The 14,415-nt window shown below is 35.5% G+C and overlaps 1 protein-coding gene across 1 annotated transcript; it reads right to left on the bottom strand.

The window, feature by feature from the left end:
* Positions 1-8,938: 8,938 nt before the first annotated feature.
* On the bottom strand, positions 8,939-13,866 carry twf2b (twinfilin actin-binding protein 2b; the record flags this gene model as incomplete). The annotated part of the gene is made up of 10 exons (XM_079483796.1): positions 8,939-9,362; positions 10,373-10,494; positions 10,629-10,779; positions 10,939-11,058; positions 11,524-11,565; positions 11,761-11,862; positions 12,033-12,128; positions 12,222-12,400; positions 12,735-12,812; positions 13,842-13,866. 10 exons carry the CDS (start codon positions 13,864-13,866, stop codon positions 9,198-9,200), a joined length of 1,080 nt encoding a protein of 359 aa, XP_079339922.1. The 3' UTR covers positions 8,939-9,197.
* Between the last annotated feature and the right edge of the window lie 549 nt (positions 13,867-14,415).

The following is a 14,415-nucleotide window of genomic DNA, read 5'->3' on the forward strand; positions in this document are numbered from 1 at the left end:
TTTAGTCCTGAAAAGGTTTATAATTGTATTTCTGTGTTGTCCCACACTTAATTCAAAGTCTTGTTTTTTAATCTGGATACACCATGGAAGTTCAAGATGTTCAGTTGTTCATTTATACATAGGTATCTGCAATCCCCTGGGATCGAACCCACAACCTTCTGTTGTTAACGCAATGCTCTTAACACTGAGCTACAGAAAAGCTAAATCTTAATTAAATATTTGGTGTTTCAATTCTTATGAAACCTTTACCCTAACCCCAACCTTACTCTAACCATCTAAACTACCTATGATTGTCAAAATGACGAAAAAAACACGTTTGGGTGATGACGTCATACTCGAAACACCAAGGATTTAGCGAGAGCCCACCGGGGGCATACGCACTGCACACGGAGGGCGTGATCATTTGGGGTGGGTGGGGCAGAAAAAAATAAACAACGGATCCATCACCCATGGGAGCAAGCTATACAGTAGGTGGCAGTACTAAGGACTGAACGGTACTAAGGACATTAAACAAGACAAGATGAAGAAGATGTGAATTGCATGTGAGCAGTGGCGTTTTGTCAGAGCGGTGGATAATCACATAAAGAGGTAAGCCATTTTTAGGTTTTAACTTTATTATTATTCCTTAAATTAACTATTTCAGAATATAACAGTTAGTTCAGGAGCGTCGCCTTGAGCTCAATTTTACATATAACTTGTTTAGATTTGTGGTTGTCTTTTGGTTATTAAAACTTAGTGAACAATTTCATGGAAAACCAAAACATGAAACGTTCTAAACTATGTTTTCATTATGATTGTGATTACTTCAAACTGAAGCAGTCAGAGTTGTTTTAAATGACACAACACAACAATTAGGATACTAGTCGGAAGGCACAATCAACTATATCTATTTTAATTTGGTATTGCTTGGGTTTGTGTTTACAATCAAGTGCAGGTATACAGATTCATCTTTTGATGTCTGTGGTTCAAATACCTTAATTAACTGAAATTATAACTATTAAAAGGCTTTAATTAAATATGCTTATAATTGTACAAAAACGTTAAAATTGTGACATCTTTATATTTAAGAGGTGTGTCTACCTCTTCAAGCTATGTTGTACAATTTCTAATATATAACTTTTTTTGTTTACAGATCATTGTGAGGCTCCTTGTTGCAGCATCTCTGTAAGAATTAATGCAGGCTTCTTAAGGCCTATTGTCAGTCTAAATACCCTGCATTTAGGACTTTGACAATGTAGCATGAAATCATGGTGTGGAAGTGCAAAGTTTGCCAGTTGACCTCATCTTCAAAGGGAGCTCTTTTGGTGCACTACAGACTAAAACATGGACCATTTACACATAGCCATACTATACCTTGCCCACATTACAACTGTCCATGCTTTTTCAAAACACACGGTGCCCTTCGCACACATTTGACTAGATATCATATAAATGAGGACACTTTGGAGCCAGAGGCAGTGCTTTCCTTTTACTGTAACATTTGTAATACACAACATTCTTCTGAAAAGGACTATTTTCAACATTTGTATAAACACCTCAGAGGTCACGAAACTGTAGAATGTGTATTTTCTGGGTGTGATTTTCAGACAAACGTTTATGGGACTTTTGTGACGCACAAAAGCAGAAAACACAATCCTCATTCTCCTAATGATTTCAAGGCTGATGTGATGAGCAAGACCATGCAGCATTCAGCTGCTGTTGATCCACACTGTGAGGTTTCAGAAAGTATCGCTGGAGAAAGTGATGATCAGGTTCCAGATGATGAGATTCCTAATGTGTCACAAACAGTTCTGAATAAATTAGCCCTGCTCCTGTTGAAGCTGGAGAGTGTTTATAATGTTTCTGCTAGATGTATTGATGACTTAGTAAGCGAACTGCAGTTTATATCTTCTCTGACAGCTGAACAAGATGTGCGAAACATTGTTGATTCAAATTTAAAGAAGAATGACTGTATTCTCAGTGAAGACAGTATTTGTGAATTTGTTGATGAACTTTGTAAGGTCAATCCCATAGAAACAGCACTAGATGTAAAGGGTCCACTTGGCACTTCTTTCAAGAGAAGACACTATTTTAAGGACAATCTTAAGGTTGTAGAACCTGTGGAATATATTTTGGATACTGCTGAAAGTAGATACTATCAGTATGTACCTATTCTCCAGACATTGCAACATGTGTTAAATGGGATGCACATGAGCTTGGAAAGGTCTCCACAGTTTTCAAGTGTCTCATCAACATTAGAGTCTTTTGCTCATGGCAAACATTTCACTGAAAACAAATTTCTTGCCGAGGATGAAACTAAAATCCTTCTGATATTATATGTTGATGATTTCGAGGTGTGCAATCCACTTGGAACTTCAAAGAAAAAGCACAAAATCACAGCGGTATATTGGGTTTTGGCAAATATGCCACCAGAATTGCGATCTGCTCTTGCATCAATACAGTTGGCTGTTCTCAGCAAAGCTGATGATGTGAAAAGATTTGGATATGATGTCATTTTAGAACCTCTTTTGAATGATCTTTGTATATTGGAGCAAGACGGGGTTTTCATTGATAGATACGGAAAATGTATCAAAGGGACTGTGCTCAATGTCGTTGCTGATAACCTTGGTGCACATGCAATTGGTGGTTTAGTTGAAAGTTTTAATGGACATTATATCTGTCGATTTTGCCTTGGCCACCATGCTGAATTCCAAAAAAAGGAAGTGAGATCAGGTGCTTTTCCTCCAAGAACTAGAGAGGGTTATGCAAGCCATGTTCAGACTTTGAAGGATAATCCTAAACTGACCCATTGCTATGGTGTCAAAAAGGTTTGTCCGTTGACTGAGAAACTGAAACATTTTCACTTTACTACTGGCTATCCCCCAGACATAGCCCATGACTTATTTGAAGGTATCATTCCTGTGGAGCTAGCACTGTGCCTCTCTGTTCTTATAAAGAAGAAATATTTCACTTTAAGTGAACTCAATAAGGCAATTGCTTGCTTTCCTTACAAATGGACAGACAAAACAAACAGTCCTCAAGCAATACCTGAGCATTTTGCTAGGCGTCGAAGTGTAGGGGGTAATATGCACGAGAACTGGGCTCTTATCCGACTCCTGCCATTCTTTATTGGATCCAAGATACCTTTAGGTGAACCTGCTTGGCAAATACTTATGACTTTAAAAGATATTGTTGAACTGGTTGTGTCACCTGTTCACACTGCAGAAACGATTGGTTATCTGGACTCTAAAATATCAGAACATCGGCATCATTTTCTTGAACTATTCCCACATGAAAGACTGCTCCCAAAACACCACTTCTTGGAGCATTATCCACATCTAATTGAATCATTTGGTCCAGTAGTTGGACTTTGGACCATACGCTTTGAATCTAAGCACAGCTTTTTCAAGCGTGTAGTGAGACATACATCAAATTTCAAAAATCTGTTGCTGTCACTTGCTACAAGACATCAACTAATGATGGCTTACCACTTACATGCCAGGCCTGATACGACCTCATTGTATGTGAGTAAAGTTTCCAATATGCAGTTGGAGCTTCTGCATGTAGAGGTACAGCAGGCGATAAGAAAAATTTCAGATCAAGCAAGTGTCCCTTTAACCACTTCAGTAACTTACTGTGGAACAGTATACAAAGTGGGGATGATTCTGCCTTATGGTTGCACTGGAGGTTTATCTGATTTTGCTGAAATTATGCAAATTGTTATTTTGAACAAAAGTATTAGTTTCATTGTCAAGACTTTCAGTGGTTGGTATGATGAGCATCTGAGATCTTACTATCTTCAGTCAAGTGGTGATGTGCGCCTTGTTGAGCTTAAGGAACTTGGTGATTGGTATCCTCTGGCAGCTTATTGTTTGGGTAAAAAACTTGTAGTCACACTGAAGCATCATATCTGCTGTTCTTATTAAATGACAGCATGACTGCTGTGAAGATATGTTTTGTGCTAACATTTTCTGACCTTTCTGGTCATTACAAACCTAAAATGCACCTCAAAGAACCGACTAAGCAAAAAGTGTACAACTGTACAAGAGGCAGTAAAAGAGACAGTCAGGAATTTAACATTCCGTGTAAGATCCCTGAATGCAAGTATTGACAATAAAGGTTAATGATGACTTTGAATATTTCGGTGATCAACAGATGTCCCTATAAAGGTTTTTTATTTGTGGTTTATGACTAGCTTAATCGTGCTTTGTTTAACTTAGGTCAGTATCAGGCTTTTATCAAATATCACTTTTCTTATGGTCTTTACACTTTCAGATGACAGCATGGACCCTGCAGCACTTAGAGTACTTATTGCACTGGAAATCAGGAAGTTAATTCTTACCTCAGGAATTCCAAATACGTTGGATGAACTTAAGAAGGCTGTTAAGGAGGCATATAATATCACAGAAGATTTCTCTCTTCAGTATAAAGATTCTGACTTTAACGACTTCTTTACCCTTACATCCACTGACCAAATTCAGCACAAGGATACTATCAAAGTTGTATTCCCTGCTCCTATCATTCTAACACTGTTTGCTGAAAATGAAGAAAATATCACTGCCAGTACATCTTTTGCAACAGATGAAGTATCCTCTATTTCCTCTACTGCATGTTCAGTTGATGACGCTGTCCCACGTGAATCCACATCCTATGGAGAAACAGTCATCCTTTCCCCACAAACTACCTCAGAGAGGATGCCATGGCCTCAAGAGTTCCCTATTCCAAGTTTTTCTCCGGAAGTAGAGATTCTGGTCAAAAAGGCTATGGAGGATTACAACAGACATGGCAGCCTTCTAAATGTCCAAATTGTGAAGAAGGATGTAATGGACCATTTAGTTAAGGCTATTTACATGTACACGTCATATCCTTCTGGAAAGCAGATAGAAGGTGTGGCTGAAGCACTTATCCGAAAATACCCATGTTTGAAGGAACCAGGCTCTTTCACAGGGTTTCAAGGCTGGCAAATGAGCCTGAAGTACAAGATGGCTGATTACAGAAGACGGCTCAGCAAATTAGGTTTTCCTGAAGTTTTATGTAACACATTTAAGAAGAAGAACCCTGAGGACAGAAAGTCAGCGAAAAATGTCAAAAAACCTCGTAAGGCAGAAGTTAATTATCTACCGCAATACCCACCAGGTGAAAACCAGGACAGTTTGGAGCAAGAGAGAGTTCTGCTGCTGACTGAAGTGAAAAAAAAGAATAATACTATTGTGGTGAAAGACAAAATGTCAAGAACTTTTGCTCTACGAAGACATGAGGTGATTGAACTGAGTCCTAGTGTTGCAGAAATCAAAGATCGCTGGCCTGCTCTGTTTGATGTTCTCCAGGTTAAACATAGCTATTTTCTGTTTTGTCATTAAACGCCATCACAGACAATAATGTGGTTATCATAGCCCAATATTTGCCTCTTTTGTTTTTCAGATTAATGAAGAATTTAGGAGAATCACCACTCTGCACCTAGAATCAATATTTATGAAAATGTTGGACCTTTACACTCCTAAACTTTTGGCTATATTTACTAGCAGAGGGGGAGCACTAGGCTGGAATTTGAAGCAGAAAATGGATGCCCTGCTAATGGTACTTTTATAACATATCAATTTTTAATTGTTAATTGTTTTTGGTTGATGCGTAATTGACAAACTTTTGTCACATCAGAATCCTGAAAGAAACATCGATATGACAAGAGATATTGTCCTCCGTTGCCTGATCTGTTATCTGGGTGAAAAAGAGGATAACCTCATCCAAGAGTACAATGTAAGTGTTTAGAATTGTCCTAAATACTCTTGGGATTTTAAGAAAAAAACTATAGTACCTGCAGTTTTTGTGTACAAATATAGAAATGCAACTTAAACAATAGTTTTTTTAACAACTAAATTGTCTAAAGCTACTGTGAATATATTTAACACAAATGAGATTTCAGTGAAAAACTAACTAAGGTAACACGTTATTTTGGTGGTCCACTTTCCACATTCTACTGACTATAAGTAACTTTATAGTAACTTTGCAACTACGTGTTAACTTAATGTATTAACTTGAATACAATCCTCTACAAGTGGAACAAATGCACTACAATGTACACTATTGTTCAAAAGTTTAGGGACACTTCTGCGTTCATATGTTTTCATGTTTTTCCACATTTTAGAATAATTATGAAATCAAACAAAGGGAAATATGGAAATTATGTTGTAATTAAAAGAAAAAGACAGACAAATTAAAATGTGTTATATTTTATTGTCTGCAGTGTAGTCACCTTTCGAAAAGAACTTCCAGAAATGTTTTCATGTAATTTTATCAAGCAGCTTTTTGAGGTCTCACCCTGAGATTTGTTTTGAATATAATTTTTTTTAATATAATATTTTTTAATCTTAATCTTTTTTTAATAAGTTTCCATCTATTCTGAGCTCTTACTGGCTGTTCTTTCTTCATTAGTCAGTCAAAGTTATCCGTTTAAAAAACATTTTTTATTAAATACAATGTTTGTTTTGTCATGAAATGTATGTTTGTAAAATTATATTTGTGTCTACTTAACTAATTTCAGATATTTAAGCAAACACCTCATATCAAAAGTTTTCTTTAAATAATGCGAACAATTTCACACAAGTGTCCCAAAACCTTTGGCCACAAGTGTACTGTCACTCTGATGAGAGTTAGTTGGCATGTATACTTATAGTTAGTAGAATGTCTAAAGTGGACCATTGAAATATTGTAAAAAAAATGAAGGTTATCATACCCAAAAAGTGTGATGTATAGAAGGATATTATGTCATTTACATACAGAGAGCAGCTAGTAAGAACTGTGTATGTAAACCTCACTCCACCGGGCATCAAGAGATGCAACCACCTCCAAAGGCGGCGAAGCTAGTTGAATCACACTTGGAATGGTGCGAGTTGGTTCGGAATAAACATTTTAATAAGTGAACTGAACATTATTGACATCATCCCTCCACACAAGTATCATCAATTTTTTTTAACCTTTTTTATTCTCTGAATACACCCTCTTTCATTGTTGAAACTGTACTTGAGCTATGTTATTGTGACTATTTGTGTCCACTAAAACATCATATTATTATTTTTCAATGTTAAAGTTAAACTAAGATGGTTAACTTAGTTACCATAGCATTTTAAACTGTTATAATAAAATGTTTTACATTTACATTTACATTTAGTCATTTAGCAGACGCTTTTATCCAAAGCGACTTACAGATGAGGAAACATTGGAAGCAATTATAACAACATAGGCAACGAAAATACATAAGTGCATCAAACTAGTCCATTAAAGCCTAGCACAGTATAAAAGCTAAGAATAGTGAGGTTAGTAATTTTGTTTACAACCATACACAAATCAATTAAAAAAATGACATCCAACGCAGTATAGAGATAGACTGTATAAAACGACTCATGTAATGTTTGTTTTACAGTGTGACAACGGAGATGTGCAGCAAGATATACTGCAGCAGATAATGAAAATTGCCATCTGCAAAGGAGATCATCAGGAGGACATCAGCATCATCTTGGAGGGGGTGCAAGTAATGGCTGGCTTGGGCAATTTGGCTAGAGCCTGTGCTGTTCTTCTTGGCCTCACGTATGCACTAAACCTCACCTACCCGAAGAAACTGAAGAACACATTTGAGGCCTTTCAAAAGCTGCTCTTGGAACTCGATGTGTGCAAGTTGTCCGGCAAATTACTATCACTTAAAAACAAACTCCTCATGACTTAGATTGAGAGACAACGCATTGTACTAAATTCTGTTGAAAACGGGATTAAGCGTTTGAGATTGGTCTACATGGTTTTGTTACATCACGTTTTGCTATAAATTGTTATAAAAAATCCGGAATGTGAAACTTTCCCACACGTTTGTGGAACAAACAGACCATTTTCACTTATCTTGAAAATGGAAGTTTTTTTGTTTAAGTCTTGTTTAACTGCTTTGACGACTTGGCAGTACATTTTATTTTCAAGTCATTTTCATCAATACAAATGAGGAAATATTACTAACCTTATTTGTGAGACAACTTAAATAAATAAAGCACATTGCTAAAATGATAGAAAGTCATTATGTGCCGTTGATTGAAAAGTTAAGTCAATTTTACTAAAAATGTTTGTGAGACAACTTAAATAAATAAAGCACATTGCTTAAATGATAGAAAGTCATCATGTGCCGTTGATTGAAAAGTTAAGGGAATTTTACCTCAAAATTTTGTGAGACAACTTAAATAAATAAAGCACATTGCTTAAATGATAGAAAGTCATCATGTGCCGTTGATTGAAAAGTTAAGTGAATTTTACTAAAAATGTTTGTGAGACAACTTAAATAAATAAAGCACATTGCTTAAATGATAGAAAGTCATCATGTGCCGTTGATTGAAAAGTTAAGGGAATTTTACCTCAAAATTTTGTGAGACAACTTAAATAAATAAAGCACATTGCTTAAATGATAGAAAGTCATCATGTGCTGTTGATTGAAAAGTTAAGGGAATTTTACCTCAAAATTTTGTGAGACAACTTCAATAAATAAAGCACATTGCTTAAATGATAGAAAGTCATCATGTGCCGTTGATTGAAAAGTTAAGTGAATTTTACTAAAAATGTTTGTGAGACAACTTAAATAAATAAAGCACATTGCTTAAATGATAGAAAGTCATCATGTGCCGTTGATTGAAAAGTTAAGGGAATTTTACCTCAAAATTTTGTGAGACAACTTAAATAAATAAAGCACATTGCTTAAATGATAGAAAGTCATCATGTGCCGTTGATTGAAAAGTTAAGTCAATTTTACCTCAAAATTTTGTGAGACAACTTAAATAAATAAAGCACATTGCTTAAATGATAGAAAGTCATCATGTGCCGTTGATTGAAAAGTTAAGGGAATTTTACCTCAAAATTTTGTGAGACAACTTAAATAAATAAAGCACATTGCTTAAATGATAGAAAGTCATCATGTGCCGTTGATTGAAAAGTTAAGGGAATTTTACTTTATTTATTAAGGTAAATTCCACAAAAAAAGAAATACTTAAAAAATACTTAAAAAAAATAAGTGTAATAATGTTACCTACATTTTTTTAAGTAAATAGCATGTTTTAATTTTTACAGTGCATGTTTCTAGGGAATAAAAGAGAAACTACTTGAAATCAAAAGTAAAAAACAACAAAAAATGGAGAGATCAGATATTCTAGTGAAAGTGAAATTAAACATTATGAATCAGATGTCATTTTGTCATTCTAGCTGTCATCGTTGTCTCCTGCCCCTCTGATCAGACGTTTATTCCCCCGCTTCCCTGTAGGGCCCTTTGGCTTGGTGAAGGCTTGTTTGAGCGCATGCTGCTTCGGGTACACCTCTTCATACAGGAAATCATCTGTCAGACCCTCTCCGCTATCAATCTCCATCTGCACACATATCAACAACAGAAGTGAAATCACATTCCACAAATAGAAGGCCTGAAACTCTTAAACTTTGTTTCTAAAATATGGTGTGTTGTTTAAGATCATGGTTGGGTAAATTAGGAAACTGTAAGGTTCATTTATATTAGTTTTTTCACATTTTCCCAACCATGAGTTGAAACAACCAAGCATTTTAAGAGTGTAAAAGACGTCAGTAAAAGGAGATGATTGACCTTCAGAGAGGTTTATTAATTCCTTATCGACTAAATATTAATATTTTCTGTTTATCTACACAGGTGGCTGTAAGTTGTAATTTTGGTTTACTGTTTAAACTATTTAATATTTTTATGAATGAAAAAATAATAAAAATGTATACCACAATGGTAACAAGGGTTGCAAATTAGCTTAAATGTCATTGACACTGGAGGGTGCTCCCTCCCTATGAACAGAACCAAACATTTTATTTAAATTTTCTTTTAATAAATCAAAGTTAAAGGTTGACCTTGACAAATGTAGTCAACATTTTAAGTCTAAAAAAATTATAATATATTTTCTATATTTTCTGCCATGCTCTAGATAGGGTGTCAACATTGTAAAGATGTTTAATGATTTTTTACGATGGCAAAAAGTAAACTTTTAAGATATTCACTTTGATTACACACAGCTACATTTAAAACTTTCATATATTTTAGCTTAATTTTATGTAAAAGGGACAGTTCACCAAAAAAAAAGATTCTGTCTTCATTTATTCACCCTGGAGTTATTCCAAATTTGAACACAGAGAAAGATATTTGTAAGAAAGCTTGTAACCAAACAGTTCCTGGCCACCATAGTATGAAAAATGACAATGGTATAGTCAAAAGTGCCCAAGAACTGTTTGGTTAGAAGCATTCTTCCAAATATTTTTCTCGGTATTCATCAGAACAAATACGTTTATACAGATTTGGAACAACTCAAGGGTGAGTAAATGATGACAGAATATTCATTTTTGCATGAATGTATTTCATTGTTATTACCTTTTTGGCGATCTCTATGTGATAGTCTCTCTCTACCTCATCCAGCAGTCGATTCTTACAGCTCGAGTACAACATCCTTTCTTTGATGCTGCAGCTATACCCAGGCATGGAGTAGATGAAAACTGCTCCATTTATTCAAACACAAACAACAAAAACAACACACATTAGCTTTATGGAGAAAAGATGTCTACAGTGTCATCTAGAGGACTCGGATAAAACTACAATCAGCATCTCCTTAATGGGATATGGTACTGACCTATAGCTTCCATTGACTGTCCTTGATGTGCCTGTTTGTACACAAAGAAGTGGTATCGTGGGCAATCAGTGGGGATTCTACTTGGCAGCTCTCTTGTTTCTGTTGGAGTAGTGTGGACTAGCTCAATCGTCTCTCTTTCAGTGTCCAGCCTCTAAAGGCCACACAGTAAAAAAAATGAATGTTTGAATTAATACAGTCATACTGGTAATAGTATGTGGCAATCTAAAAATGTACCTTATTAACTCTAAAAGTAAATAATCAAAACTTTTTTTTTATTAAACCTTTGTCTGCTCATCTTTTTGTGACTTACTAGTTGAATGTAATTGATGCGTTTGTGTTTAAGTTGTTGTAAAGCATGTTTAGCCTCCTCTTGTAATGGAAATGCCAAACCCTGCAAAGTCGGATTTTTACCCTTCACGCTGATCTCTGTCTGAATTAGAAACACATTTAACAGAAAAGCAATGTTATGATTGTAAGCAAAGCAAACAGTCTACGGTCAAATACACTGAAATCAATAGATAAATAGAATATGAAGAACAGACATCTGTAATAATAATCACAATTACATCAATCTTTGTAGTTTAGAAAATGTAATGTAAAATAAAATGTTGTACTATAAATGTAAGAAATGAGTTCAAACTTTACATCAATAACTTATTGAACATAAATATTTATTTGTGTTTTTAAAAGTTTACATAAAATATACTTTACTATATTAAAATACCCTTTAATCAGGCCTTTATTTGTTTTTGGGACAGCTTAAATCAGGTAACAAAGTCTATGAAACCACTCAGTTTACAATGCTGTTAATTAATTCGATTTTTAGACACTTTGTTTTCCAAGAAAATTTGCATTAATATTTATAATTTCTTTGTCAGGAGAGAGTTGACGCTACCTTTGCTCGTCCACTTGCGGGGGCAACTTGTCTTCGCTCATCCTTAACAGAAATTTACAAATGAGTTTAAAATAAAATCCCCTTTCATTACACATTAAAAATCAAATAGAAACTCATGCGACTTTACCCTTTCTGGTGTATCATCAGAAAAAAACTACTCATTGACATTTTATTCTATTAAATATGACATTTTTTATGAATGATTGCACATAAAATCAAATTTTTGATCTTGCTCACCCCTTTAATTTTAATCTGATGGAGCTGTTGCCCTGCAGTAGTGAGAGGGGCGGGGCTGGAGGAGGATAGGTGTTGTAAGTAACCTTGGAAACAGATGTCTTCCTGCAGGTCAGAATAGGGGAAAAGTGCATCATACCCCTTTAGCAAGGCTTTTTTAATGACTTAAATATGAATTTGGATATAATAAAAATGCATGTAAAACAGGTAAGATTGTGGGGCAAATGTCAGAAACACACATTATTACGTATGATGAAATCCTGTCAAACTCCTACCTTGACTGTTCCAAACAGTTCATCTTTAAGGTAATTTCCACCAAACTCTTTCTTAAGCGTGGCTCGGGTAGCAGCATACATCATCTTTAACCTCACCTGTGTGATTCAGAAGTATGTGTATCAGTGAAAGTGTGAGTGCGAGTGCGAGAGTTTGTACACAATTGAATTTATCTCGTGTTTTCTACTTACTAGCGACTGGTCTGGTGACCAGGAGATAAAGAGCCACTCGTAGCCCTGCTGGTTCTGCGAGTCGAGACGGTAAAGTATATAACAGGGTTCTAGAGTGTCCAACATGGGCAAGACACATGCGTCATAGTCCTGATCCCAGCTCTGAGACACCTCTCTGTATGCCTCCAACATCAACTGCTCTGAAACACACACATACACCTCATAACACATACCTTGACCCCAGATAAATGCTGCGAATATCAGTGTGTGTCCAAAAACAGCACAGAGCCGTGAAGCTGCTATCACACACTGCATATATAACATACCACGTGGGATTTATCTTCACCGTTCACTTTATTTAAAAATTTATGAATTTCATTGTAGGACAGCAAGTGGCAATAAAAGATAGCACAAACACTCTGTCAAAGCAATTTGACAACAAGTATTTTCAGGTTGTCAAAGCCACCATGTAGGTATTGAAATACTGTATGTAATATACCTCAATAAACGATAAAGTTTACACACAGAACTCACCGCTCCTGATAACTATCTTCATTAGTCTGACAGCTCCCTTTCTTGCATTGACAAGAAAATCCTTCAAATCTGCAGTTGCTGTTAGCAACAGAGAGGTGTACATCAGAAATACAGAATCATAATCATAAAGAAATACTAAATTATCTATAATGTTAGCCTTTCTTGTATAAACAGAGAGACATTTTCATATGTAACCCTTTTCATTTCTATAACTTTTACTATGACTACATCTGTATTTATTGACATATGTTTTTCCTTACAGCTGTCTTGCAATGCAAACTGTAAAAAGCCCTATAGAAATAAACTTGACCTGATAAGGCATATAGATACTAGAATATTACAGATGATAAATTCAGAAAGCATAAGCATGTGCACGAATGAAACGAAGATTATTTTACACGACTTCCAACATGTGGCCTGTGCCCTGTTCTTGGCTTCACCATGGTAACCAAGCACCAGGACTCATAAATGATGTAGGTGCAGGTGAGATGGATGAGGAGTGGGGCTTCCGCCGGTAGGCTTAAATTACCTCCCATCATCATTCACATAAAACATTTTTTTTATCTATTATCTTTCAAAAAACTATTATATTTCGATTATATGCCTCTCCGATGAACCATAACCAACATTTAAAAACCTTAAAACCACAAATCGTCCATAGCTAGAATATACCTGCAGAAAAATACAATTTAATTTAATGGACTCTGTGGGTCTTTACTATTGTTGTGATCTGATGGAAGGGAACCAAAAGAAAATCCTACTTGAATAAGGGCTAAAACACACCGACATAGGATTTTATTATAATAAAATTTATGGTAAACAGCTGATGGATCAAAAACTTACTTTTAATGGAAACCATTAGAATTTGTATCATTTGTTTCAACAGTGATACTTTCCGAAAATATTATTATTATTATATTATTTTTTAATAGTTAATTAATTTGTCTTTAGATTTGTATACATGAAACAAATATTGTTTAATGTTACAAGCTATAAACTAAACATTTGTATCCAAGCCAGATGTGTATTAATATAAAAGTATCAATTAAACATTTTCAAACTTTCTATTAATACACTCGAATGAGTTCATTGGCAAATTTTACTTACCATGAATACCCGTCTGATGAGACATCCCAAACAGCTCCAGTAGTGATCCAGTTCAGCCAGAATTCCAAGTTGAAACTCCTTGATTGTCTTCCAATTATCTTTAGTAGCGCTGGTTGCTGGTGTCACCACTGAGCCCATCAGTGTGCTCCAACTCACTTCTGTGCAATGACATCAACGCTACTTAAGCATCTTTACCTAGGGAATCCTATTTGAAACTCGATCTGCGGAACTGTGAAAGATGTGTAGCCTAATAGTACACCGCTCAGGAGATGGGTTCCAGTAAACTATCTAGAATTATTCGCCTATCAGTGGGGCCCCTTGAGGAGTAGATCATGTGGATGGGAGAACCTTTTATAGTCGTTTTTAGAAAGAAAAAAGAAAATAGCCCAGTTTATCTGAGAGTCTGTACATTATGTTTCTCAGTCCTCTTCAAATGGTGTTGTAAGGCTCCATTTGTGAATAGGAATGGCACATTATCTCTTACACACATTGCAGACCTGATAGGAGCATATAAACCAGCCTCCGGCCTTTGACAGCTCAAATTCCACCAGCCTGACATAAGATACCGTGCAGG

This window comes from Barbatula barbatula, assembly GCF_947034865.1.
Source record: "Barbatula barbatula genome assembly, chromosome: 20".
Taxonomy (NCBI): Eukaryota; Metazoa; Chordata; class Actinopteri; order Cypriniformes; family Nemacheilidae; genus Barbatula; species Barbatula barbatula.